General features: G+C 46.2%; 2 protein-coding genes across 6 annotated transcripts in view; both read right to left on the reverse strand.

Annotated features, from left to right (window-relative positions):
* The window catches only part of LOC147027921 (uncharacterized), a 33,458-nt gene extending 32,568 nt beyond the window's left edge, over nucleotides 1–890 (reverse strand). Inside the window, exon 1 of one of the 4 annotated variants that reach the window (XM_085877745.1) lies at nucleotides 690–890. Coding sequence is in view for 2 of the 4 variants with exons in the window: in XM_085877742.1 (XP_085733868.1) it covers nucleotides 410–421 (12 nt within the window). In the remaining 2 variants the exon portion in view is untranslated. Of the gene's footprint in view, nucleotides 1–103; nucleotides 216–409; nucleotides 558–689 lie in introns of those variants that run through there. The other 3 variants (XM_085877742.1, XM_085877741.1, XM_085877746.1) reach the window with 3 other exon arrangements.
* Nucleotides 891–7,612: 6,722 nt separating this feature from the next.
* The window catches only part of LOC147027922 (uncharacterized), a 45,386-nt gene continuing 25,063 nt past the window's right edge, over nucleotides 7,613–27,935 (reverse strand). For both annotated transcript variants that reach the window (XM_085877756.1, XM_085877757.1), the window contains 2 exons: nucleotides 9,197–9,340; nucleotides 7,613–9,077 (listed from right to left, as the gene is read on the reverse strand). In XM_085877756.1, coding sequence (XP_085733882.1) covers nucleotides 7,888–9,077; nucleotides 9,197–9,340 — 1,334 coding nt within the window. In that variant the 3' untranslated portion in view covers nucleotides 7,613–7,887. The remainder of the gene's footprint in view (nucleotides 9,078–9,196; nucleotides 9,341–27,935) is intronic.

Below are 27,935 nucleotides of genomic sequence, written 5' to 3' on the forward strand. Positions count from 1 at the left end.
TGAAGGTTCGAATCCGGTTATGCTTTGAATCACAGAGTACGCCAGTACTCCCCATGTAGGGACGGCGCACAAAAAAACAATGGCCGGCGCATCTGCTACATACAAAACTAAAGTTGGAGTATCTTCTCTAAAAAGTCGCTTTGGATCCACATGAGAACCTCTGCTCGGTTGGTTCAGCCGATTGTCGAGGCAGGGATCACTTTTCAGTTCTCCAGATCATGGAGAAGGAGGGAGGACAAGAAGAGGAAGAAGAAGCAAGAGAGGAAGAAGAGGCAGAAAAGGAGAGGGAGGACGAGGAAAAAAAAAACATCGGTTAAACCCGGGAATTCATGTTCTCGTCCATAATAATAATAATAATAATAATAATAATAATAATAATAATAATTTTATTCAGACGACAGAGTTTTACCTCGTGCATCATCCTTCGGTGTTGTAATTTTAATTGCTTGAAAGGATTCCACGAAACGTACGAAAAACGATATTCCTTTGAAAAATAATCGGCAGACAAGGATCCGAGGGCTGGACGGGACTGTACGAACTGTCCATCATTCTGATGGGGGCGGGGCCGAGACGAGTTTTTCCCCAACGTCGTCCATATTAACATCAAATATCAGCAGAAACATCAAACCTCGGGGAATCCCTTGTTTTTTCAGGGTTATATTTATGAAAATGAAATAATAGCGACGTACCGGCGCTTCAAACGGGACGCACGTGGTCACGAAGCCTCGTCCAGTCAGCGAATCGAGGGAAAAGAGAGAGCCACGTGATCAAGAACCTTCTTTAGTCACGCTTTCTCGGCGGCAGATTCGCCACGTCGAACAGAACAGCCTGAATCGGGGAATAACCGATCTAACTCTGAGATTAATAAATATTTGAATTGACATTTAGTGTTCCTTTCATCTTTGTTTTGGCGCATTCCCTCCAGAAAAGACGCGCGCGTCACGTGAGGGCGTGATTGTGATGCCGGGGGCGGGCTTATTAATCGGGGGGCGTGGTTATTCTGCTGAGGGCGTGCTTAATATCGGAGGGGCGTGGTTACAGGGATCGATTACCATGGGAACACACCTGCGGCTTCGGGGACAAAATGGAACAAACTTGCGAGAATAATGGACGTGCTGCGAAGATGGGAGGGTGTTCCGTCAAACCAATTGGCTGTCACGTGATCGAGGTTGTTGTCGTCTCGTGTGCGGAAAAGTCCCGAACATTGGTCATGGCCTGGGAGACGAGGAATGCTTGTCCGCCCTCATCCTCGCTCCGTAATCCACGAGTGCAAAGCATGAGCGACTCGTTGCGTCCCCGCGTCGACTCCGGGATAGCCCCAAATGACGTCATAGACACGTCAACGTTCCATGCGACCTCATCCCCCAGCCGCGCTGATCGTTCCGTCTGAGCAGCGCCACACGGTTGCAAACAGCACCAAGCGCCGTGAGTGCAAAATTCGAGATTCGAACCAGGTGCCTTCTTCGTCTGAATTTTGTTAAGAGGAAAACCTAACCATCGAAAACCATCAGCGGAGGAAATTGAAACTTTACCCCCATTTTATATGACCATGTGATATAGCGGTCACTCACTCTTTTGGGGTCAACAAAAGACAAAGGCCAACATCGGACGATTTTTAAAAATCCCCAATTTTCTTCCGATTGACAAGAAATTTAAAGAGAATTTGCACATCAAGTCACTGAATTCAACCACCAATTATTTTTGAGGTCAACGTCGACTAAAAGGTCAAGATCGGTCAGATTTCTAAAATTGTCAATTTTCATCTGATTGACTTGAAATTTGAAGAGTTGCATATTTGGTCATCGAGTTCAACCACCAATTATTTTGAGGTCAACTGAGGCCAAATGACAACAACTAAGGTGGAATTTCTAAAATCCTCAATTTTCATTCTATTGACTTGAAATTTGAAGATTTTCATATCTTCTCACTGAATTCAACCATTAATTATTTTTGAGGTGAACATATGCCTGTTGTTGGCTTAATGGTTTGGCTGGCAGCCGTGGGGATTCGAAAGTCCCGAGTTAAAATCCTGCATGGCCGTTGAATTAATAGCTCGTGTGGCTCGTGCTCCGTCACCCCGAGCAACTGCTTCGTGCTCCGTCACCCCGAGCAACTGCTTCGTGCTCCGTCACCCCGAGCAAATGCTTCGTGCTCCGTCACCCCGAGCAACTGCTTCGTGCTCCGTCACCCCGAGCGACTGCTTCGTGCTCCGTCACCCCGTGCAACTGCTTCGTGCTCCGTCACCCCGAGCGACTGCTTCGCGCTCCGTCACCCCGAGCAACTGCTTCGCGCTCCGTCACCCCGAGCGACTGCTTCGCGCTCCGTCACCCCAAGCGACTGCTTCGCGCTCCGTCACCCCGAGCAACTGCTTCGTGCTCCGTCACCCCGAGCGACTGCTTCGTGCTCTGTCACCCCGAGCAACTGCTTCGTGCTCCGTCACCCCGAGCGACTGCTTCGTGCTCCGTCACCCCGAGCGAGTGGCTCGTGCTCCGTCACCCCGAGCGACTGCTCCGCCACCCCAAGTGGGTGGCTCATGCTCCGTCACCCCGAGCGAGTGGTTCGTGCTCCGTCACCCCGAGCGAGTGGCTCGTGCTCCGTCACCCCGAGCGAGTGGCTCGTGCTCCGTCACCCCGAGCGACTGCTCCGCCACCCCAAGTGGGTGGCTCATGCTCCGTCACCCCGAGCGAGTGGTTCGTGCTCCGTCACCCCGAGCGAGTGGCTCTTGCTCCGTCACCCCGAGCGAGTGGTTCGTGCTCCGTCACCCCGAGCGAGTGGCTCGTGCTCCGTCACCCCGAGCGACTGCTCCGCCACCCCAAGTGGGTGGCTCATGCTCCGTCACCCCGAGCGAGTGGCTCTTGCTCCGTCACCCCAAGCGAGTGGCTCTTGCTCCGTCACCCCGAGCGAGTGGTTCGTGCTCCGTCACCCCGAGCGAGTGGTTCGTGCTCCGTCACCCCGAGCGACTGCTCCGCCACCCCAAGTGGGTGGCTCATGCTCTGTCACCCCGAGCAACTGCTTCGTGCTCCGTCACCCCGAGCGAGTGGCTCGTGCTCCGTCACCCCGAGCGACTGCTCCGCCACCCCAAGTGGGTGGCTCATGCTCCGTCACCCCGAGCGAGTGGTTCGTGCTCCGTCACCCCGAGCGAGTTGTGAAATAACATCCAATTTCTGAGCTGTTTACCATATTAACGTGTTCTCTAAATTACCGAACCATTTTTTTTCCGCCTGTCACAGGCAGCTGTTAATAAAGAATAATGTTTGTGAACATATCCCTGAAGTGTCTATATAAATGTAATGTTGTTTTTCGGTGAAGAGTACTTAAGGTTTCTGGGTTGTATACAGTAAGTACTTAAGTTGGCAATAACACTGACTCCAACCTGCCAATTCCCGATATTGACCAAGCACAAGTGTGTGTGTGTGTGTGTGTGTGTGTGTGTGTGTGTGTGTGTGTGTGTGTGTGTGTGTGTGTGTGTGTGTGTGTGTGTGTGCGCGTGTGTTGTTCATAAAGCATAACATTCTCTCTGCTTACTCCCCTACCCAGATTTCTCTGTCTGTCCCATCCTTGCTCTACCCCCTCCCAATACAGTGCAACACCCTCCTCCAACATCTCCTCTTTCTCTCTATCTGTTTGGACATATCCGAACGGTGTTTGTCTCTGGACGTGTCTGAGCCGTGTTTGTCTCCGACCAGCTTGGCTCTGGACGCGTCTGGGCGGTATTTTCGTGTCCAAAGGGTTAGCCTCTACCTGGATGGATGGCCACACAGTTCTCCCTTGGAGGCTTACAGCCGAGATTCTCGGAAATTAATGGCGAGCGCGAAAAATATGCTCGGTGCTTCACCAGGGCGGCAACACAGCACAGGGGTTTTACTCTCAAACCCACAACAGATACACAGATACAAGCAAATTAGATGAAATTGATAATTTAATGACAGTAATCAAATACGTAGAATGACAATAATTCAAATTATATTAATGAAAGGAAAACATGAGGTTATCTACAACCTAAATTCCTCTTTGAGGTGCCTCCGCACTCAGACACACACACACACACACACACACACACACACACACACACACACACACACACACACACACACACACACACACACACACACACACACACACACAGGGTCATATAAAATAAAGAAATTTCTGTTCGTTCCTTCACTTTGCTGAGTCCAGTCGATCTTTTTGGACTTGACAATCGAACCGCATCGTCAGCGTGCAGGTAACCGCGCCCCACAATTGGTGCCTTGCAATTCGTGAGGCAATTATCAACATCAGAGCTTCCAAACTGCGCTGTGGCTTCTTCGTCGACCGCACTTGCCGATTCCGCCCTCTGCAGAATGGCGCCGCTCCCTTGGGTGATATACACGAGGCTTCGAGTTCTGTCTCTCACGACCAACCAAGAGTCAACAACAGGTGGTATTTGCTCGTGCTTAATATTCCAAGCCATCTCCTTCTCATACTCTCTTTTGGCTTGCCGAGTTATTTTCTTTACTTGCCTGTTTGCTCCGATGGTGATAGAAATCGAACTCCAGTCCTGTTATTTTATACCTAATAAATGCCTTCTGCTTCTCCTTAAATGCATTCCTTATCTCACAACTCAACCACCCTGACCTCTTTCTGCTTATAGTTTTACACCTCATTTGAATGTATTTACCCTGCACTGAACATATTTGCTCCTTAAAGGTTTCCCATTTTCTGATGCCGATTGTCCTATTGTTAGCTTCTCCAAATATACGTGATCCACTCTCTCCTCATACCATTAAGATTTGCCTTTCTGGAATGTAATAGCCTTACTCTACGATCCTGAACTCTAACTCTTAAAATAATCCTTGCACACATGATGTTTTGATCACTTGAATCGAAGTGCTTCCCTACCTCCACCATATTGGGATCGTAACTTAAAAGGAGGTCCAACACTGCACTCCCCCGAGTGGGTTTATCTACAAACTGGGTTAAAAAGCAATCCTGGACTAAATCTAGGAAATCCTCATCTGCTCTGCCCTTTCTGTGTTTCTGGACCTAATCTGTCCCTGGAAAGTTAAAATCCTCCATCATCAATACTCTTCCCTTACCACATGCCCTTTTCAATTATTCTTGTATTCCTCCACATCAGCAGTCCTTTCAAAGCATCCTACCACTACTATCTTACCTTTTACAATCTCTAATCTCGACATATACAGATTCCTCGACATCAATTCCTTTACCCAGATTGCTCCACCTCCTCCTTCCGATCACACCGATGCACCTTGTAGCCTTCTAATCCTCTCCTCCAGTTACTCTCCTCCTTAAACCATGTCTCACTCACTGCAACCTTATCGTACTCCTCGCTATCTACTTTGGCCTCGAGCTCTTCCATCTTATTATTTAAACTCCTGACATTGGTGTTGTGAATATGTTTAACTTTTCCCTTCCTGAAATTCTATTTTCTTGCCTGGCCTTACTAATCACGATTAAATAATCAGTTAATAGCTTCCCCACCCTCCGTTGATCCAAAAAAACTCGAAATTCCTTCCTCGATTTCCCCTGCAAACCTTGGTGCCCCCTTTCTATTTAACAAAAAGCCATCATTCTGGAAACACTCCCTTTGTTCCTGAAATTATTCCCATTGCTTCTTTAATGTAAAACCTTCCTCCCCACACCATTCTTCCAGCCATTGGTTGACATCGATCGCTCTGCTCATAATTTCTATGTAGTTTCCTAATCTTGGGAGAATCCCAGAAAACATTACCTCACAATGCTTTGCTTTCAGCCACTTACCCAATATTCTGTATCTATTTTTCAAAATCTCCAAGTAAACTTTCCCTACATCATGCGTTCCTCAGGTCTCACAATCCCCATTTTCCCCCTACTACTACTACTACTACTACTACTACTACTACTGCTGGGAAGGCAATGGCAAACCACCCAGTATAAGCATTGCCAAGAAACTGCTTCGGCAGCACTGACTCTCTGTAACAGAGTATGGTACATCAGAATCAGAGTATTATTATGGGTTTTCTGAACTATTCGTGATTTCTTGACCAATTTCCCCTCTCAGGGAACATACTACATTGTCCATAAAATTCACAAAGAAACAGTTTCTAAGACACATCATTTTGTACAACTTCCAAAGGATGAATTAAAAAGTATAACAATTTTCTCCTTTACAGCACATTGTTCACACAATTTGTTTATTATCCCCTATAAATTTCCATAATTAACAAATTATGTAATATATAAACAACGACACTTTCTGGTAAAATTCATTTGTTCGGATCGCTTTGCTCACTTCATTCATCCAGCTCAATTTGTTCGGTAATTCGGAATCCCACAATCGTATTACTTATGCTAAAATAACATCACTTCACACAGTGCCTTCAGAAAGTATTCACATCCCTCGACTTTTGTCACATTTTGTTGCGTTACAGCCTGAATTTAAAATGGATTCAATTAAAAAAAAATTGTCACCGATCTCCACAAAATACCCTACAATGACAAAGTGAAAACGTGTTTTTAGATATTTTTACAAATGAATTAAAAATGAAAAGCTGAAATGTATTCAGTATTTATCAATAAGTATTCAACCCCTTTGCCATGACACTCCAAATTGAGCTCGGGTGCATCCAATTTCCTTTGATCATCCTTGAGATGTCTCTACAACTTGATTGGAGTCCACCTGTGGCCACTTCAATTGATTGGACATGTGTCTAATTTCCTTGTGTGTGCAGTGTATGTGCAGGATGGATGAGATAAAGGCTACAACCAAACTATCTCTTCCAAAGCTTTGAGAAGCAGCACAGGACACATGGATGACTCGAGAACTCTGATCACGAATGTCAACCACGACTTGATAGAACGAGACAACAAGATAAAGTTATGGTGCCGTAACAAAAAGAAAAACAAAATTTGAGCTGAAACTTATTTCAAATGGTATTTTATTAATTATGTCCTTTAAAAAAAAATAAAATCCCAAATTCGTTTTCATACATTTGCATGAAAAGAAAAAGCACGCTTCTCCATACATTTTATTCTCTGAAATTTTACCACATTTGTACATGTGATACGAGTCTTGTATGTGCTTGATCTTCTTGCATTAATGGGTGTGTCCATACCTAGAACAGAGACTAGTTGTAAAATTGCAATACACAAACCGATTGAGTGATCTCTGAACGAAATTGAGGTTGTGGACCTGTTGTTTGGAAAGGCTGTGGGTTCGATGAACGGAGCCCAATGGGGGTGACGGCAAAGCAAAGTAAAGACATCTCCTGCCAAATTGCCTACTCTTACTTTAACACCTTCAATTTTGATTGAAGAATCTGTAGAATTTAGGATAAAAGTTGTGCTCCACTGATAGGTTTTAATTTGTGCTTTGATGGGTTACAATCTTCAACGATGGGTGTAACAAGGTGGAACAAAGGTCATCGAAAGTCTCAAGTACCTGCCTTCTTTTCAAGGTATCTTTGTTCGACATGTTCTTTGTTTGTCACCAAGTCTTGCTTGAACAGCATCCATTTGTAGTTCTTTAGTTCCGATCCTTTAACCATCAGTCACTCTTTAATACTTCTGATATAAAGTCAATCTTTTCCCATTTACAAGCTCTTGTCACTTCGTTTTTGATGTCTTGGTGTCTGATCATTTCAATTCTCTCCGCTTTATGAAATTGTTTTTTTTGGGGGGGTTTTTTTTTTGCATCTTACCACTATGTATGATCACTACTATTCTTTTCAATGTCCACAATATATTGGATGTGATCATGTTGGCTTTATCAAATTTTTTTTCCCCCCAGGACCGGCTTTCCACAATTTTTTTATAAGAACAGGAATATTAATTTTTTTTGCAGATGACAATGGATAACTCCGTTTGTGACAAGACTTTGCATGTACAATTCTTCTGACATTACGATTAGTGATTCACATCCTGAAAAGAAGCCGCTTGTGCTTTCTGTTTCCTCCTTACATCTGTCCGTGCTTTAGTGTGAATTTTAATGTGCTTTTTCATTTTGCTATTCTGAGTGAAACCCTTCCCACAGACAGAGCATTCAAATGGACGCTCTCCAGTATGGGTCCTCATGTGAATGTCCAACGTTACTTTCCGAATAAAGTCCTTTTCACAGAAAGAACACTTATATGGACGCTCGCCAGTATGGATCATCACATGAATTCTCATATCACCAATCCGTTTGAAAGCCTTACCACAGACAGAGCACTCATATGGACGCTCACCACTATGGGACCTCATGTGAATTGTCATTGACGACTTGTGAATGAAACCCTTTCCACAGAAAGAACACTTGAATGGGCGTTCTCCAGTGTGGATCATCATATGCAATTTCATAGCCCTCAAAGCCATAAAATCTTTACCACAGACAGAGCAGCGGAATGGACGTTCTCCACCATGTACCTTCATATGAATTGGCAAGTATGACCTATTAACAAAGCCCTTTCCACAAACAGAGCATTCGTATGGGCGCTCTCCAGTGTGCGTCTTCTTATGCGAATACAAGTGAGACAAACGAGTAAACTCCTTGCTGCAGACATTGCACTTGAATGGATTTACTTCAAAATGAGTGTTCATATGAGACTTCATGTAGGATAACCTTTTAAATCCCTTACCACAGACACAGCATGTATGGGGGCGTTCTCTGGTATGGATTCTCATGTGACTTTTCATGTTATCCAGCCGATTAAAAGTTCTATTGCAGACCGAGCACACATATGGACGTTCTCCAGTGTGGATCAACAAGTGACTTTTCAAATTCCTCAAATGCCCAAATGTTTTCGTGCATAACGTACAATTGTACGGAGGTTTATCACCATGGCAACGCATATGGACCTTCAGGATCCCTAATTTGCTGAAAGCCTTATTGCAGACAGAGCACTTGTATTGATTCTTCTTCTTCTTCCCAATATTCTTGTGTTTAAATGATTTTATCTTTGGTTTGTTGCTGTATTGGTAATTACTGTTCTTGTACGTTTCAGATGGTGAGTCCTGGGTGAATTTGATGTGCCTCTTCAAAGTTGCTTTATTCTTCACCACTTTGGACCCCTTCGACACCGTAGACTTCATGTTGCTGGTGTCATTTGCTGATTCTTCTGTAAAGAAAAGAAGCATGCAACTCAAAACATTTAACTTACAAAAAAGTAACAATGAGTATGCACAAAATTGAACAAAACAGTAACAAATGTCATGTGTAGTTTCTTGCCCTGCTTACCAGGTACAAAAGGAGGCACAGCACTAAACTCCTCATGAGAATCATCATAAGGTTCCTCCTTCACAATGACATTGTTTGAAACGTCTGGAAAATCTGAAGCAATGCTGCCTTGCAAATATGTTTCTTCCATCTGACCAATATCACCTGCACACAACCGATGTCATCACAAAGTGGAAAATTGTCAACCCAATTCAAGCAATTTTTAGACTTTCAAGTATATCCACGAAACAAATCAAAGACCTTTGCAAGAGAAAGAGTAATAAAATAAAATAAAAATTGAAAAATGGATTAAACTGCCATTTCATATAGATTTTATGTTTAGTTTTCCACAAAAGCAAGTGACATTATCCATTCAATGACAGAAGCAATCAATTTTCTTTTTTTTCTTTTATTTTCTTTAACTATAATGGCATTAAACATGGAGAAAAGAAAATTCAATGATAATTTTCTGCAGTTAACCGCTAAAACATATTTATTAGGACTGACAACGTACATGTCTGATTTCAAAACAAAATATGCAAGTAGAAATCAACTCAAAATGCAATGCTTGTCCACGTCCGCCTTGTACTCAAACTAAACTTGATGAAAACAGCTTAAAACTAGAACGGCACTCTTCGACGTCAACAGATATGCCTCTGCCCACATTATTACATTATTATAATACTTGTATCAAGTTTGATTTAAATCCCTTTAGCCGTTCTTAAGTTATCACGGCAATGAAACTCATCACAGACTCTGACGTTTGACCTCTTGATGCCGCCATCCAATCAGTTCATCTTTGCAACATACTGCGTTACTTATACCAAGTTTGGTCAAAATACCATCACTGCTTCACAAGTTGGCATACATAATTTTACCGAACATGACCTCGCACCTTTTGACCCCAAAATCTAATCAGTTCATATTTACATCATTATACATGCTTGTACCAAGTTTGACTTGGATCCCTTCAGCCATTAAGTTATCACGGTCACGCAAACCTATCACAGATGCATGGACTATAATATCATGAAAATATAATGCCTCCAGCAACTACATCAGCGGAGGCATAAATAAGTTAAACTTATTAATTAGTGTTCTCCACAGTCTCATAATAAAAGTTTGTTGAAAATTTAATGACAATTGCTGAAATGTGAAAATGGTTATGGCCTGAACAGACACACTGAAGCTCAATCTTATAAATAAAGCTGAGTTCATGTCTGTGGGTCACAAGCCCCACCCATTATACAGGCCATGCCTCCCCCTCTCTCCCCAAGCATCACAAGCACTGTCTATCAGCCAGGCCATGGTAGGAATAAGTTGGTTGTGGTACATCTCGGAGCAAATGATGGAGGGAAAGTTTACTCTTAGGTTGTGAAAAATAGATACAGGATGTTGGGTAAGTGGCTGAAAGCAAAGGGTTGTGAGGTCATGTTTTTTGTGATTCGCCCAAGATTAGGAAATGACACAAAATTATGAGCAGAGCGATGGATGTCAACCAATGGCTGGGAGAATGGTGAATGGAGGAAGGTTTTACATTTAAGAAGCAGTGGGAATCATTTTGGGGACAAAGGGAGTATTTCCAGAATGATGGCCGAATGTTAAATGTAAAGGGGGCAGCAAGGTTTACAGTGGGAATTGAGGAAGGAATTCAGGGTTTTTTTTAAGGTCAGTGGAGGGTGGGGAAGCTATGAAGGGAGGAACTCGTGATGAGTAAGGCCAGGCAAAAAAATAGAATTTCAGGAAAGGAAAAGTTAAACATATTCTATGTATACCGATGTCAGAAGTTTAAATAATAAGATGGAAGAGCTTGAAGCCAAAGTCGATTGTGAGGAGTACGATATAGTTGCAGGAAGTGAGACATGGTTTAAAGAGGAGAATAACTGGAGGACAGGATTAGAAGGTTACAAGGTATATCGGTGTGATAGGAAGGAGAAAATAGGAGGAGGTGTAGCAATCTGGGTAAAAGACAGCGTTGCTACAAGAGAAAGGGGTGACATTAAGGAAGGAATAAATGTTGAGGATTACATATGGGTAGAGATTGTAAAAACAGGAAGATACTGGGAGGATGCATTTATAAGGCTCTGGGTGTGAAGGAAGAGGAGGAATTTGGAGTGCATGAACAATTAAAAAGGGCATGTGGTAAGGGAAGAGTATTGATTATGGGGGATTTTAACTTGCCAGGGATAGATTAGGTCCAGGAACAGGGAAAGGGCAGAGCAAATGAGATTTTGAGATTTATTCCAGGATTTATTTTTAACCAAGTTTTGTAGATAAGCCCATGAGGGGCAGTGCAGTGCAAGACCTCCTTTTAAGTAATGATCCCAATTTGCTGGAGGAGGTGGAGGTAGGGGAGCATTTGGAAGCAAATGATCAGAACATTGTGTGTGCAAAGATTCTGTTAATGGTTAGAGTTCGGGATAGTAGAGTAAGGCTATTAGATTTGAGGAAGGCAAACTTTCAGGGTATGAGGAGAGAGTTGGGTGATGTGGATTGGGAGAAGCTAACAACAACAAGGAAATCCAATACAGGTGGAGGCCATTCAGCCCATCATGCCTACGCAAACACCACACCAATCCATCCACACAAGATCCAAGGAAGAAAATGCAAAAAAAAAGTTTTTAATTAATGAATTATTTGGGGGGGGGGTTGTTTTTTGTAATTCTAATTTTAATTTGTTTTTATTTTGCTTTTATTCCCCTCGGGGAGGGGGCATGGGCTTTGTTAAAAACACACACAACATCAACCACACAACCCCCCTTGACAAGACCCCCATCAACAGCACTCTGTACACAATCACCCATAAATACTCAAACTACCTAAAAGTCATATCAACATCCGGATAGCCCTCTATCTCCATAACTTCCATTAACCAATCGAATTCTAATTTAAACTTATCTTCTGTTTCTGCTGCCACTACCTTTCCAGGGATACCATTCCATACATTAACGACTCCATGAGTAAAAGTCCCCTGCCTTGCTACCATCTTAACTCTCCTCTTCTTTACTCTCAGGCTATGGCCCTTGGTACTATCACTGTCCACTCTGTTGAATAATTCATCGGCACTTATTTTATCTATACCTTTCATTAATTATCTTAAACATCTCTATTATATCTCCTCGTAACCGCCTCCTTTCTCGTGTATAAAGCTCTGTCTCCTTGAGCCGCTTCTCATAGCTGAGTCTAGCAAGACCCTGAATCAATCCAGTAGCCCTGTGCTGAACCCTCTCTATGGCATCTATGTCCTTCCTGAACTGTGGTGACCAAATCTGCACACAATATTCTAGATGTGGCCCTCACTAAATTCCTGTACAATGTTAACACCACATCTTTTTATTTATAATTGATCCCCCTCCTTATACAGCCTAAAACCCTATTTGCTCTCCCTATTGTGAAGACCCTCCAATCCTGGCCAAGAATTGAGGTGAGTCAACTGAGGATTCTCGAATAATACGGTTTATTGAAAGGAACACAACGCATGCATGCGGAGGTGGTGCAACGACTGACCACAGCGGTCAGACTCCGTACCACACTGAAGTTCACACTCTAAAACTCTCATATACATATAAAATCTATTCCTAGGTGTTTAAAAAGAAAGACTGGGTGTGGACTACAAAGCAAATCTGCAAGTGAGCTGTCTCAAAGATGCAAGTGGGCTCTTTTCCCCGTCTCTAGGGGCCCCAGGGAGAATTGGCAACCCAACATCTTTCTCACGGCATTTCTCCCTCCACCCCCACCAGGCTGCTAGACATCGCTGGCACATGTTCAGAGAAGTAAAAGCCCTTTGTAGTTCCAAAAGCTGGAATTCACAACAGTTTGTCCAAGGGCTTGCTGCAAGTTTGTTTATGGAAATGAAAAGAGCCATGTCGGCTTGCGTAAAATGCATTTTAAGTCAGCAAGGACATTGGTTTGAATCCCGTACAACTAACTAATATAGATACTGGCTATGGATGAAATGATTAAATATGGACCTAATGAGACCATTTACCAATCACACCTGACACCAATAGCTGCTTGGCATTGTACTGCCTGCTTACCTCCCATATCTATAACCACCCACAGATCCTTCTCCTGTGTGACACGCTCCAAAATTACCCCTTTCATCATGTAATCTCTATTTTAATTGTTCTTCCCCATCCCCAACACCTTACACTTGATCAGGTTAAATTACATCTGCCAATCTTTTGCCCAATCTATGCAAATATCAATACTTTCCTGTATCTGATCACCACCCCCTCTGCTATCCACCTTACCTCCAAGCTTTGTGTCATCTGTAAATTTGGAAAGCTTACTCTTTACCCCATGATCCAAATTGTTGATATAAATAATGAATAGTAATGGTCCGAGTACTGATCCCTGAGGTACCCTGATACTTGCATCCTCCCAGCAAGACATCCTCCCACTCACAGCCACTCTGATTTCTACCATGAAGCCAGCTTTCAATCCAATTAGCTACCTGACCAGCCACTCCACAAGCCCTCACTTTGGCTAACAACCTCCGATGTGGTACCTTTTCAAATGCCTTCTTAAAGTTTAGATATACACTGTTCAATGCCTTTCTCTCATCCACCCAATCAGACACTGCCTCATAGAACTCTAAAATATTTGTTAGACAGGAACTACCTTTGCTAAACCCATGCTGACTACTTTTAATTAGTTTGTATTTGTTTTAATGGTTCCTCATCTGGTCCTTAATTAATGTCCTCCTAACAATAGGACATCAGAAAATGGGAAATCTTCAAGGAGCAAATGTGTGGCGTGCAGAGAAAGTACATTCCAATGAGGTGTACAACTAGAAGTAGAAAGAGACCATGGTGGTTGAGTAATGAGATAAGGAACGCTATTAAGGAGAAGCAGAAGTCATTTATTTGGTATAAAATATCAGTACTGGAGTTAGATTTATATCACGATCGAAGTAAACAGAAGCAAGTTAAGAAAATAACTCGGCAAGCCAAAAGAGTGTGTGAGAAGGACATGGTTAAGAATGTTAAACCAATAGCAAGGCTTTCTTTAAGTATATATCAGGGGAAAAAAGAACAGGTTAGGACCAGTGTGGGCCCATTGAGGAATGGTGCCAGGAGAGTGGTTAGTGATGAAAGTGAGACGGCAGGCTTATTAAACAGGTATTTTTCTTCAACTTTAACACAAGAACAGTCAGGAGAATTACCAATAGCTGAGAATATCTATCAAGGAGATGAGGAAGGGCTTTTACAGAAGATCCAGGTTGGAGTGGAGGAAGTAAAGGAACAGCTCGGTAATCTAAGAGTAGATAAGGCTCCGGGTCCAGATAATATGCACCAGAGAGTATTCAGGGAAGTGGCTGAGCAGGTAAGCGGGATGTTAACGGATATTTTCAATAGTTCCCTGGAGTCAGGACAGGTACTGGAGGATTGGAGAGGACAAAATGTAACACCACTATTTAAGAAAGAATAGAGAGAATAATTGGGAAACTTTAGACCTGTTAATTTGACTTCAATTGTGGGGAAGGTGTTGGAAACATTAATTAAAGACCGGATGAGGAACCATTTCAACAAATACAAACTAATTAAAGGTAGTGAGCATGGGTTTACCAAAGGTAGTTCCTGTTTAACAAATCTTTTAGAGTTCTATGAAGCAGTGTCTAATTGGGTGGATGAGGGAAAGGCATTGAACATAGTATATCTAGACTTTAAGAAGGCATTTGATAAGGTTCCACATGAGATGTTGTTACCAAAAGTGAGGACTTGTGGAGTGGCTGCTCAGGTAGCTAATTGGACTGGAAACTGGCTTCGTGATAGGAAGCAAATAATGGCTGTGAGTGGGAGGATGTCTTGCTGGGAGGATTTAAATAGCAGGGTGCCTCAGGGATCAGTACTCGGACCCTAGGGTCCTGAGTTCAAGCCCCGTAGGCCGCTGAATTAATACACCAAGGGGTTGACTCAGCCTCTCATCCTACCGAGGTTGGCGAAATGAGTACCAGTTCCAGTGTGTGTACTGGTAGAGGGGCACTGCATCAGCGACACAGTCGCGGTTCAAGAAATTATAGCTACCCCGGCAGCTAAGCTGCCATACGACCACCATCAGTACTCGGACCATTACTATTCATTATTATGTCAACGATTTAGATAATATGGTGAAGAGTAATCTTTCTAAATTTGCAGATGACACAAAGCTTGGAGGTAAGGTGGATCGCAGAGGGGATGGTGATCAGATTCAGGAAAGTATTGATATTTGCATAGACTGGGCAAAAGATTGGCAGATGTAAATTAACCTGAGCAAGTGTAAGGTGTTGGGGATGGGAAAGGAGAATTAAAATAGAGATTACATGATGTAAGGAGTAATTTTGGAGTGTGTCACAAAGAAGGATTTGAGGGTGGTAATAGATATGGGAGGTAAGCAGGGAGCCCAATGCCAGGCAGCTAAAGGGAAAGCAAATCGGGTTTTAGGCTGTATTCAGAGGGGGATCAATTATAAATCAAGAGGTGGTGTTAACATTGCACAGGAATTTAGTGAGGGCCACATCTGGAATACTGTGTGTAGTTTTGGTCACCCCAACTCATGAAGGACAGAGATGCCAAAGAGAGGGTTCAGCACAGGGCTACTGGATTGATTCTGGGCCGAGTTAGACTCAGCTATGAGGAGCGGCTGAAGAAGACAGAGTTTTATACACTAGAAAGTTGGCGGTTATGAGGAGATATGATGGAGATGTGTAAGATAATGAAAGGTATAGACAAAAGTGAAGATGAATTATTCATCAGAGTACACAGTGATAGGACCAAGGGCCATAGCCTGAGAGGAAGGAAGAGGGGAGTTAAGACGGTTGTAAGGCAGGGGTCTTTTACTCATAGAGTGGTTAATGCATGGAATGGCCTCCCTGGAAAGGTAGTAGCAGCAGAAAGAGTAGAAAAGTTTAAATTGGAATTAGATAGGTACCCATGCCTGAAGTTGGCTTAATGGTTAGGGTGGTGGGCTTGGGATCCTAGGATCCTGAGTTCAAATCCCTCTCAGCTGTTGAATCAATACCAGGTGGCGTTGACTCTGCCTGTCATCCTTCTGAGGTCGGCAAAATGAGTGCCAGAATGCTAGTGTACTGTGTCGGAGTGGCGACCCATCCAGGATTGTGTCCAATAGCCAAGGAGACTGCTTAGGCAGCACCAACGCTCTGCACAGAGTATGATCCCAATGAATGGATGGATGGATAGGTACCTGGAAGTTTTGGAGATGGAGGTGTATAGGGACGTTAGCAGGCCTTTTAGATAGTTTGAGCATTGATGGGTGATTGTGTGTGTGTGTGTACGGAGTGCTGTTGGTGGGGTTGTCGTCAATAGGTGTTGTGTGATTGATGTTTTGTGTTTTTTTTATCCAAGCCCATGCCCCCTCCCCTGGAATATATATATATATATATATATATATATATATATATATATATATATATATATATATATATATATATATATATATATATATATATATATATATATATATAATTTTTTTTTAAACAGTTAAAACTACAAAAACTACCAAAAAAAACCACTCAATATATATATTTTTTAATTAACATTTTGCATTTTCTTATTTTGATCTGGTGTTAATAAATGTGTGTGGTGTTGATGTAGCACGGGCATGATGGGCTGAATACCCTCCACCTGTGTCTAATTTCCTTGTTTCCTTCTGTCCATAATTCTACGGGGAGTTCTTCCATCCATAAGGACGGGTATTTTGTTCGTTATTAAAACTACCTCAATAACCCAATTCTACACCCCTGCCCAAGATGTCGTCTTAATGCCAACTCACCCTTCTCCCGTCCCCACCCACCACAATGCTATTCCTGCAGGGCTTCAGATAGTTAAGTCAGAAAAACTTGCACAGCAGAAAGTTTAAAAGTGTTAAATTGACATACAGTTGAGGTACAACAATATTTCTGTGCAACAAACTGTAATACAATTAACATTTCATCAAGATACCTTTGCGTGGAGTTTTTGGTGCTGTTCATGAGGATCGTTAGCTGGCACCCTTCAAACACGCAAAGTTTCTGCAACATTTTAAAACGTTGCCATGACGGTTTTAACCAAATGAAATGGCAACATCCTTCAACGTTACAGAAACATTTTACACCTTGTGCATATGGGTGGAGGGTTGGGGGTGGTGGAGGGGTTCAGGAGGATAGGAGTGTCTGAACTGCCAACCAAAATTACGGTACCCAAATTTAAAATCCAGGCTAACAGCCTGCACTTTCGTTTTGATATAAGGTTTAAAGAGATTGCCTATTGATATTACTTTTGTTAAATAAAAAAAATTTTGGCAAAAAGATTAACTAAAAAAAAATCATTCAAATCTAAAAACATGCTCGGATGGGATGAAATCAAAGACAATTCAGTGAAGAAAAAAAGTGCCGATTCATTTTTCCAATTTGGGTGAAATGCCAGACATGGCTGATAAATTGTAGATATGTTAATAAACATTGACCTTGATGGTCAATAAGATTCACGAGATTACACTTCGGGCTTTCTAAGGAAACTGTGGAAGAAAACGCACTCACAAAGCCTCACACTCACAGTGGTTAGGGTAGTGGCTTGGGATCCTAGGGTCCTGAGTTCAAGCCCCGTCGGCTGCTGAATTAATACACCAGGGGGTTGACTCAGCCTGTCATCCTTCCGAGGTCGGCGAAATGAGTACCAGTTCCAGTGTGTGTACTGGTAGAGGGGCTCTGCATCAGCGACACAGTCGCGCTTCAAGAAATGATAGCTACCCCGGCAGCTAAGCTGCCCTACGACCACCACTGACTCACAGGTTCTTTTCACAATTTATTACAACAGAGTTGAAGCACTTAAACATACATATGGATAGAAGGCAATCCAGCAATGGTGAGACCCTCTCCAACTAAGTGCCCCCAGCCCTGGATCATTTATACTCAAACAAGAGCAAGTGGGAGAGGGTGAGATGGCTGAATAAACAAGATGAGGTAAGAAACTGCTGTGGTCAGTCTCTTGGTTAAGGAGTAGTAGCTTTATCAAGGCCTTAAGTCACATAAGAACTGGGATGAATTCGAGTTTGGCCAATGGGGAGAGAGCACAAACAATTCCAAGGAAGATAAAACAAAGTTTCAACAGTACCAATGTCCAACCAGTTGCAAAGATAAGAGGAGTGCACAATTCCCTCGACAAGTTCCCACATTCCAAGTAGCTCTACTAATGAGAACCAGCTGCTCCAAAGAGCCATATAACTAATACTTTTTAAGTTGCGAGTTAAATCAGACAGAGGACAAACATTCCAACGTCAAATAATGTGGTGGAGTGTTTTACATTACAAAGCTCTGCACAACATTCTGTGACCAGAGTGAAGCTTTTGGGAGTAGCTGAACAAGCAAGACAAACCATATTGCAAACCATGCACTTTGCAAGATAAGATACGTTTGCAAAAACCCAGGCTTTGGAATTCACAGCTTGTATAAAGCAGCAATAAAGAAGCACACAATAAGTAAACCAAGCAATATAATTGATACATAAGAAACTAGAGGGGGAGCACTCGGGAGAGTGCAAAACCTCCACCGCCAATACTGCTGGGTCACTCAAGTGAACCTTATATCTTATTCATTAAATATGATGTCAACAGTGCTGACAGTTATAGTTCTTTTCTCCAACATTTTTTTTTTGCGGGGAGGGGGGGGTTGGAAATCACTTAAAACATGTAGAAATGCAAAAAAAAAAGAATGTCTCTAACTATTTTTTTGGGGGGAGGGTTGGAAATCACTTAAAACGTGTAGAAATGCAAAAAAAAAATTTTTTTTCTGTAAAATTTTTTTTGGGGCGGGGGGGTTGGAAATCACTTAAAAGATGTAGAAATGCAAAAAAAAATTTCTCTCTAACAATTTTTTGCGGGGGGGGGTCATCATTATTACTAAGCGCAGATATATGGTTTTTGGAGTGTCATGTAATACAGGATTAATATTTAAATTTCACGTGAAATTATTTCAATTACACTATGTTACACAAGTTCAGTCAATGTAATTAACCTCCGCCATCAAAGATGGATGGAGGTTACTGTTTTCACCCCTTTCTGGTTATTATCTTGCCAAAACGAAGTTTTTGCAAGATATTGTTGCGAATTCGCGCCCGCCGGCGTGCAAACGGCCACGTAACTCGAATCGCGGCACGTCACCCACCGGACGGACAATTCTGTCGTGACCCTCTCGGACTAACGCCGGGAACTAGTCACGGGTGGGCCTTTCGGCCTCACCACGATCGTGCCAATCGGCCCCCCACGTGGGATAGGGTTGTTCGCCAAATTCGACCTACCGAAGTACCCACGCGGAGGGTAGACCGGGCGATCGCACCTCACCGCAGGTCGACTCCGGACACGGGCAACTTAAGTGACCCGTTCCGTACTATCGGGATAACCGAGCGGTGTTATCGTCGGCCTCGACGGTTCCGATTAATTATCGGGCGTTTTAGCCCACTACCAACCCTTTACGTGAAGCAAGATGGAGATTCAATTAAAGAAAAGACGAAGCGAAACGGGAAAAACAGTTCAACATAATGCACATTTATTCCGCAGCACATGGAGAGCACACATATACAATTACAACAATTATGCACCAAAAGCAGATGTAACAAAAGAAACACAACAATGCAGATCTACTACCGACTATGCGAGCACACGGCAACACTTACACAGTTTTACTTTACAGACGGCGCCGACAACACATTTACTCAAAAGCAAAAGAAAAGGGCCACCCTCAACGACAAGGGGCAGACGGGGCTGTGAGCGCGAGACCGGGTGGAGCCTACCCGTCTTGTAATGAGCCGCAAATGCCGCGGCGGTGCCCCGACTCCGCGCTCCTTCGCAGGTTTTGTTGGCACTGCTTGGAGTGGGGTGGGAACGGGGCCCCCTTTTCGCACTATCTCAGCGCGGGGGGGAAAAAGGGGGGAATTGTTGATGCTCTGGGGAAAGAGGATAGCTGGCTTGCTTGGGTCCCGCGACGAGCGACTCCACTGCGAGCTCGTCGCCGACCGCCGTCTTCCTTGCCTTGGACCCGAGCTATCCGGTCCCCTCTGCAATTCTCCTCAGCCGACTGCAGCAAATCACCTCGACCGCGCTCCAGGCTCCAGGCTTCCTCTCTCTGCAGCTCCCCGACAGACTCCGAACCCCGACAGACTCCGACCTCCGACAGACTGCTTCTCCTCCAGACCCGACTTGACTGCCTCAACCTTTTCTCCAACTCCCTAAATTCGCCCAGCGCTCGGCGCTTTATAGTCCGGCAGGAGAACCCATATGCAAATTTCTGGATCAGAACGAGCTCGGGGGTGGAGCCACGCTCGCCCATTGGACGGAGAAAAAGGGGCGTGAGTCTCCCCTGATCCTCGAATTTGCATATATCGATTCTACTCCGATGCGCCTGGAGGCGGGGCCAAACCGCCCCGCGCTTGCTGATTGGACGGATCAGAAGTGGGCGTGTATCATTCCTGATCCGAATTCTCCTTGGAAAGGCCGCTATTTGCACCCGCGGATCGGCGCGCGTCCCGCACGAGGCCAGGACAGCCTGACGCTCGCTGCTCACAAGCGGTGCGGGAATGGCCGCAGAAGGAGAGGCGAAGGTGGTGGAGGGTTTAAAGTGGTGGTCCATGGCCATGGTGACGCTTGGAATGGCGGTGATGCGATGTTTGCGGGAGCGAGTTGTGAAGGTAAAGCTCGTGGCTGTTGGCGTTGTTGTTGTTGTGAAGCGGCGTTGCGGTTGGTGGTTGTTGTGTGATGGCGGTTGAGACGTGGTTGGTTAAAAATAAAGATAGAACAGAAAAATGGCTATCTCAAAGGGTCGCAGCCCGAATGAATCACATTTATTCCCTCTAAGCAACGGGTTTGGGGCTAACTACACATGTACTTACAGAGATATCTCACCTACGGGACCTGAATGGTGGTTTGCGAAATTCCTCAACCGCAACACTACCCCCTCCCCTTTTTACAGACTCGTCCCGAGTCGTCAAATTTTCGTGTGCCATCATGTGTAGTTCTCCCCTAGTACGTTTTACCTACGGATCCCCGAGTGCGACATTCACGGTATTCGTGTCCCCAAAATAAATAACCTGAGGGCTGAGTAACTAACTAAACAAACCCACTCACACAGATGACTTAAATAAAATTGCCGGCGCAAAGACAGACATGCCGGGGGCGCACTCATATGTACAGTACATCTTAACCTTAATTTTACACTAAACCATGGCCCAGGATCAATGGACTCTGCAAAAAGAAAGCAGTTCGCAGGGAGCCAGGCTGCTCGCATGCAGTCTCTGGCTCAAGCAATGCAGGTGGCAGGGAACGTGGCCGGCTGCTCACACGCAGTCCAAGGCCTTCCCTTTTGAACTGAACGCAGTGAACCACAACGGTGCATGGGCTGCAGAAACGCAGTCTCCGTGCCAGCTCAAGTGGCACACGCAATGAACACAACGGATGGATGGATGGATGGATGAATGGATGAATGGATGGACGCAAACACGGTGCACGGGCCGCCACTGCAGGCCCGTGTTGTAGCTGCCAACAGGGCAGTTCTCGCAGCTTGCAAACTGTTGCCTTGATCCTGGCGAACATGGAAATGAACAGGGGGGGGGGGGCAAAGCAAAATTGAACGGGGTTGGTGAACAGGGGCAGTGCGCATGGCATGGCAAAGGCAGCAGGCAAACACAGCCTGCAGAACAAGGCCGCTGCAGGCAAACACAGCCGGCAGACGATCTGGCCGGCACAGGCCTTGAAGCACAGCAGCTGCAGACGATCCCGCCGGCACAGGCCTTGCAGCAAAACAGCTGCCGATGAAGTGGGCCGGCCTTTGCCTTGCAGTGGAGGGAGTGCGGTGGTGCTGGCCACTCGGAAGGTGGGCTCGGACCTACCCTACGGTCTCCCTCCCACCTATCGCCTTTGCCTGTCACTGTCCCTACCCACTCCCTTAATTTGTAAAAAACTCAATTTAGTCCCAACTTTTTTTTTTTTTTTTTTAAACTTCCCCACTATAAATCATCCCCTAACCCCCTTTACTGTCCTTGTTCGGCTAACCTATCGTCCCCTAGCCTACTCCCAACACCTACCTTCCCTTCCCGGAGGGGAACAAGGGAGAGCTAGCGTCCTGTGTCGAGGCCCAACGAAGCCTCAGAATGGCCTCCCCAGACTTCAGCGATCTCACCCCAAAGTGGGTCCAGCGGCCCACAACGAGAGCGAAGGGATGGATGGTGCGGAGGGGTACACTTCCTAATCTACCCTTACCATTTAACTGTTAAACTACCCCGGGGCTTTCAACAAGCGCCTCTCGCTTAAACTATTGGTTGTAACAACCCAGATTCCCGTCGCCTGTGTTGGTGTCCTCACAGTTTCGGGCCTTGCCCCCAAATTTTCTTTCCGTGCCCTCATACGGTTTCATGGCTGGGACGCGTGGCTCCCCTTGGCAGGCACGACCCTCTGCCGATTCTCCCGCTATGGCACCCCCGGGCACTACACTGCCTCCGAGCCTACCAGCTACCTAAACACCAGGGAGTGCCCCCCATGGCACCTCCCCTGAAACGCACACGTGGCAGGCTGGCTTCCCGGGCCCCTTTCCGAGGGTCACCTGTGCCCACAACACTGCCCACGCGGCTAATGGCGCCCTGGGCCCCCGCACCAAGCGGACGCACCCGTGCCCACTACGCTATCCCGGCCCCCCATGGGCCCTTGGCCTACTACGGCCGACTAGCCTGGTGCCCGGAGTACCCACTCAGCGATACTCACCTTTCGCAGCCAGGCTCCCAGCCCGTCAACAGGGCTCCTGCACCCCTCCAAATGGGTATCGAGCCTATATTCCCAGCAACAACAAAATGACTTCCATTTTCAATTTGACTAACCCCCTAACTCACTCTACACTGACCCCGGGGTTCCTTGGGCGGGAGTCACGCCTCCCCCCAATCACTCATCGCACCATGCATTCCACATTCGCTCCATACACACAGACCCGCTGGCCTCACTCACTCACCAAGCACATGTACTCACCTCACAACCCACAACTCTTCAACACACACACCGCTGAACTCTGCCATCATTCTAACTACCTCCACTAACTATCTCGTGCTCCCACGTCGTCCCTTAAACTACAGCACGTTCCTTTTAACACTACGTAGCTAAGCTACGTCCCCGCTAAACATCCAAAGTCTGTCTCTGTCTCCAAATCTATTCCCAAAAAAAACATTTTCCCACCTAAATCTGGCTACAATCCCTCTAACTGATCCATTCCACGGGCTCCATGAGGACTTACCCCTGCCCCATGGAGCCGGTCTAACTAAGCTAACCCTTCCCCCTAACTAGTTTCATCCTGTGCCCAGGTAAGGGGGTCTTCCACCCCTTGCCCAGGGATCCTGTTCACCCGAAAGCGAGGCTTGTTGTTTTTTTTTTATCGCGCAGCACCAGCGCGGCAACTCGCAACCTGCGCACCAGCGCGGCAATTCACAGCCGCGCACCTGTGGCGTGATGTCATGGCAGCTGTTCGAATCCCTCGTCCCTCTTGGACGGTACCATCCGGCAGGGATTCACCCTCCTGCCGGATTCCAACCATACACGCAGCCATGACGTCACCCGGCGCATAAAAAAAAAACACAAGCCTCATGTCTCGAGGGGTTCCCCACGCGAACACATGTGCTTTGCCCGTTGGAGCTTAACACACACGCCCGCGTGGAGAACCCGTCCGGTCCAAATCCGTTTACCTGCCTAAACTTTGGCCGTGCGCGGGATCGGCAACATTCACCGCGCGTTTCCGGACCGGGCTTCACTCCCGCAAGCAAGCACGTGGGGGCCTCGTGCGTTGCACAGCACGGACCTCGCGCTCGCTGCTGGGTGAACCCGGCACGGTCCCCGAAACAGCTACAGCCGCTACTCGGCTTTTGTCCCTCTGTCGCCGTTGTAGTCTCCATTCAACACACGCACTCCTGCGTGTCACAATGCTCATACACCATTCCATCAAACTCACACCGGGAAACGCGGCTGCATGTTCACACATGCCGACTGACATCTTCCTTACACACAGCGACCTTGCACACGTTGTCTCTCTCTCACTCGGCCGTTCACTCACGCATGCCACCTCCCTCGCACACGTGGTTCCACTCACTCGCGGCCTTTTACTCACTCGTGCCATTTCCCTCACACAAACCATACCACTCACACACGCGGGGGCACTCGCCCGCGGTGTCTTATCCACACACGGCGTGCTGGGGAGCACGCCCTTCGGCACACTTGCCACCACACCACTCGCACACGGGGTCGCTTCCACACAAGGGGTCTTTGTCACCCACCCGGTCGCTCTCACACACGCCCTTGCACCCGCGCTATGCATGCGTTGCAGCACGCATTTCGCCACACTCTTGAATACACACCTCGACACCACACACACCGGGACAACCACACTGGGGATTCGTGTCCCCACAAGGGTCTCCGGGGCCTCTATACCCCCAAGCTTTCCGTGCACCTGTCCACAGCACTCCTCCCCTCGACCTCGCAAAGCACGACCGAACCCACCTGGTCGTGACTCGCCTCAAGGGGGCATACTCCCTCCCCTCGTTCCTGGAGGAGGCTATCCAACTGCTCGCACTGGGTCTCCACCCAGTCCACTAGCTCACCCGCATTGTCCTCCACTACCTCCATGTGTGTGTTTGCGTCTCTAACCCCGTCCAATTCATCGTGTAGTCTTCCCTCGATCGTTCCCATCTCCCGTGTCTCCACTATTATTTCTTTCCTCCTTTCCGTCGTCACCTCGTGTCTCGTCTCACACGTTTCGGTCTCCCCATTTATTTTTTCCCTTTCGGTCACCGTCACTGTTGCTCTCTCCGTCACCTTTACCAGTCTCGCCCAACACGCCCCCCGAATTATTTTGTCACCCGCCCCCACTGCGGGCCTGACAGCCGTTGCACTCCCTCCCAGCTCGTTCGCTCCCACACGTGGCGTCGCCATTTTGAGCTCCCCGGTTACTGACTTCATGCCCGCCTGCTGGCTTCGGCCCATGTTCTGCATCTCACCCCGCATTTCTTTCAATTCTTCCTTCATTTTGAGTGCGTTTGTTTCCATATTCGTTTTCATTTCGTTTGTGTTTGTATCCATTTTTGTTTTCACTTCGTTCATTTGTTGCGTATTCGTATCCATTTTCTTGTTCATTGCCGCCAGCATGGCGCATAGCTGGGCCATGTTGGGTGCACTCAGCTGAGCCGATTCGGCAAGGATCGGGGGGTTTTGGCGGAGAGGGGGAGGGGAGGTGTCATACACCGCGGCCGCCGCCGCACCTATTTCGGGCTCTGGGTTCAGTTGGGGGAGTTCATGTTCCTGCACAACCAACATTTCCTGCACGGGGATTTCATCCTGGACCATGGATTCTACACATTCTAAATCCATTTCTTATACCCCCGGCTCCCGCTCGCCTTGAGACTCCATCTTATTTCTCGTAAGGGGTTAATTTAACTCGCTCGTAATTTGGAGGGAATCGGGGGTCGCTCCTCTCACCCCTGGACCGATTCCCGTGAATTTAGCTGGAGACAGGAGAGCCCGTTTTCCCACTCTCCGACACCAGTGCCGCGAGGAGGGGGATGGGTTTGTGTCCCACGACCTGACACCAGTGTTGCGAATTCGCACCCGCCGGCGTGCGAACGGCCACGTAACTCGAATCGCGGCACGTCGCCCACCGGACGGACAATTCTGTCGTGAGTAACGTGAGACGGACTAACGCCGGGAGCTAGTCACGGGTGGGCCTTTCGGCCTCACCACGATCGTACCAATCGGCCCCCCGCGTGGGATAGGGTTGTTCGCCAAATTCGACCTACCTAAGTACCCACGCGGAGGGTAGACCGGGCGATCGCACCTCGCCGCAGGTCGACTCCGGACACGGGCCACTTAAGCGACCCGTTCCGTACTATCGGAATAACCGAGCGGTGTTATCGTCGGCCTCGACGGTTCCGATTAATTATCGGGCGTATTAAGCCCACTACCAACCCTTTACGTGAAGCAAGATGGAGATTCAATTAAAGAAAAGACGAAGCGAAACGGGAAAAACAGTTCAACATAATGCACATTTATTCCGCGGCACACGGAGAGCACACATATACAATTACAACAATTATGCACCAAAAGCAGATGTAACAAAAGAAACACAACAATGCAGATCTACTACCAACTACGCGAGCACACGGCAACACTTACACAGTTTTACTTTACAGACGGCGCTGACAACACATTTACTCAAAAGCAAAAGAAAAGGGCCACCCTCAAAGACAAGGGGACAGACTGGGCCTGTGGGCCGCGAGACCGGGTGGATCCTACCCGTGTCTTTGATGATGAGCCGCAAATGTGGCGGCGCCCCGACTCCGCGCTCCTTCGCGGGTTTCTTTGGCACTGCTTGGAGTGGGGTGGGAACGGGGCCCCCTTTTCGCACTATCTCAGCGCGGGGGGAAAAAAGGGGGGAATTGTTGATGCTCTGAGGAAAGAGGATAGCTGGCTTGCTTGGGTCCCGCGACGAGTGACTCCAATGCGAGCTCGTCGCCGACCGTCGTCTTCCTTGCCTTGGACCTGAGCTATCCGGTCCCCTCCGCAATTCTCCTCAGCCGACTGCAGCAAATCACCTCGGGATTGTTTGCGGGAGCGAGTTGTGAAGGTAAAGGTCGTGGCTGTTGGAGTTGTTGTTGTTGTGAAGCGGCGTTGCGGTTGGTGGTTGTTGTGTGATGGCGGTTGAGACGTGGTTGGTTCAAAATAAAGATAGAACAGAAAAATGGCTATCTCAAAGGGTCACAGCCCGAATGAATCACATTTATTCCCTCTAAACAACGGGTTTGGGGCTAACTACACAAGTACTTACAGAGATATCTCACCTACGGGACCTGAATGGTGGTTTGCGAATTTCCTCAACTGCAACAATATGTTAGTCAGCTTGTATGTTTTTTTTTTTTGTTTTTTTTGTTTGTTTGTAATCACATATCGATCACTCTGCAGAGCACAGTTATCATTGGAAATTTTTGTAACTTCGCATATCAGAGTCCTATGGAGGTCCCTTTCAGCGCATAAAATTTTGAAGGTATAAAGGTCAAAGGTCAAGGTCACTTTGTCGCAAATCAGGGGAGTCGAAGAAACCCTTATTTTTTGAGTAATTTTGATCGGATCGTCTTCAAACTTCATGGGAATATAGTTCATCGTCTGGCGCTCAGCTGCTTAATTTTTGGTGGCGATCGGCCTTGACCTTCATGGTTAGCGCTGGAGGTCGAAAGTTTTTGACCCCAAGGTCAAATTTTGAAATCTTAGATACCATATCGAGTAATACCTCATATGAAAGCGCTTGATAAGTGCTTTCCAGATCTGTCAAAAGTTTGACGCTATGACGTCATTTGATGACATCATGACGAAGAAATGGATTTTTCATGAAAAATTTATTTCCTCAGTTCTCATCAAAATCTCTTGATATTTCATGTACAACGGTCCTGGAGAGATACCATTAACTGTACGAAAATATAAAGGTCAAGGTCAAAGGTCAAGGTCACAAAAAGGGCAAGCATCAAGGTCGACGAAACCCTTATTTTTTGAGTAACTTTAATCGAATAAATAAGTCACTCATGTTCACATTTTGGCAAGATACTGGTCACCCTGGGGGTGACATTGGTTTATTTGTTTGTGAACAGTATTATGGAAAAATTCCTTGACGGATTTTGACGAATCTTGGTGGGGGGGGTTAGGTCTGGTCCAAGGATCATGCCATTAGATTTTGGACTTGGTCCAAAATCCAATATGGCCACTATGGCGGCCAATT

The sequence above is a fragment of the Eptatretus burgeri genome, chromosome 4 (genome assembly GCF_056783735.1).
Source record: "Eptatretus burgeri isolate ZD-2024b chromosome 4, Ebu_testis_v1, whole genome shotgun sequence".
Classification (NCBI taxonomy): domain Eukaryota; kingdom Metazoa; phylum Chordata; class Myxini; order Myxiniformes; family Myxinidae; genus Eptatretus; species Eptatretus burgeri.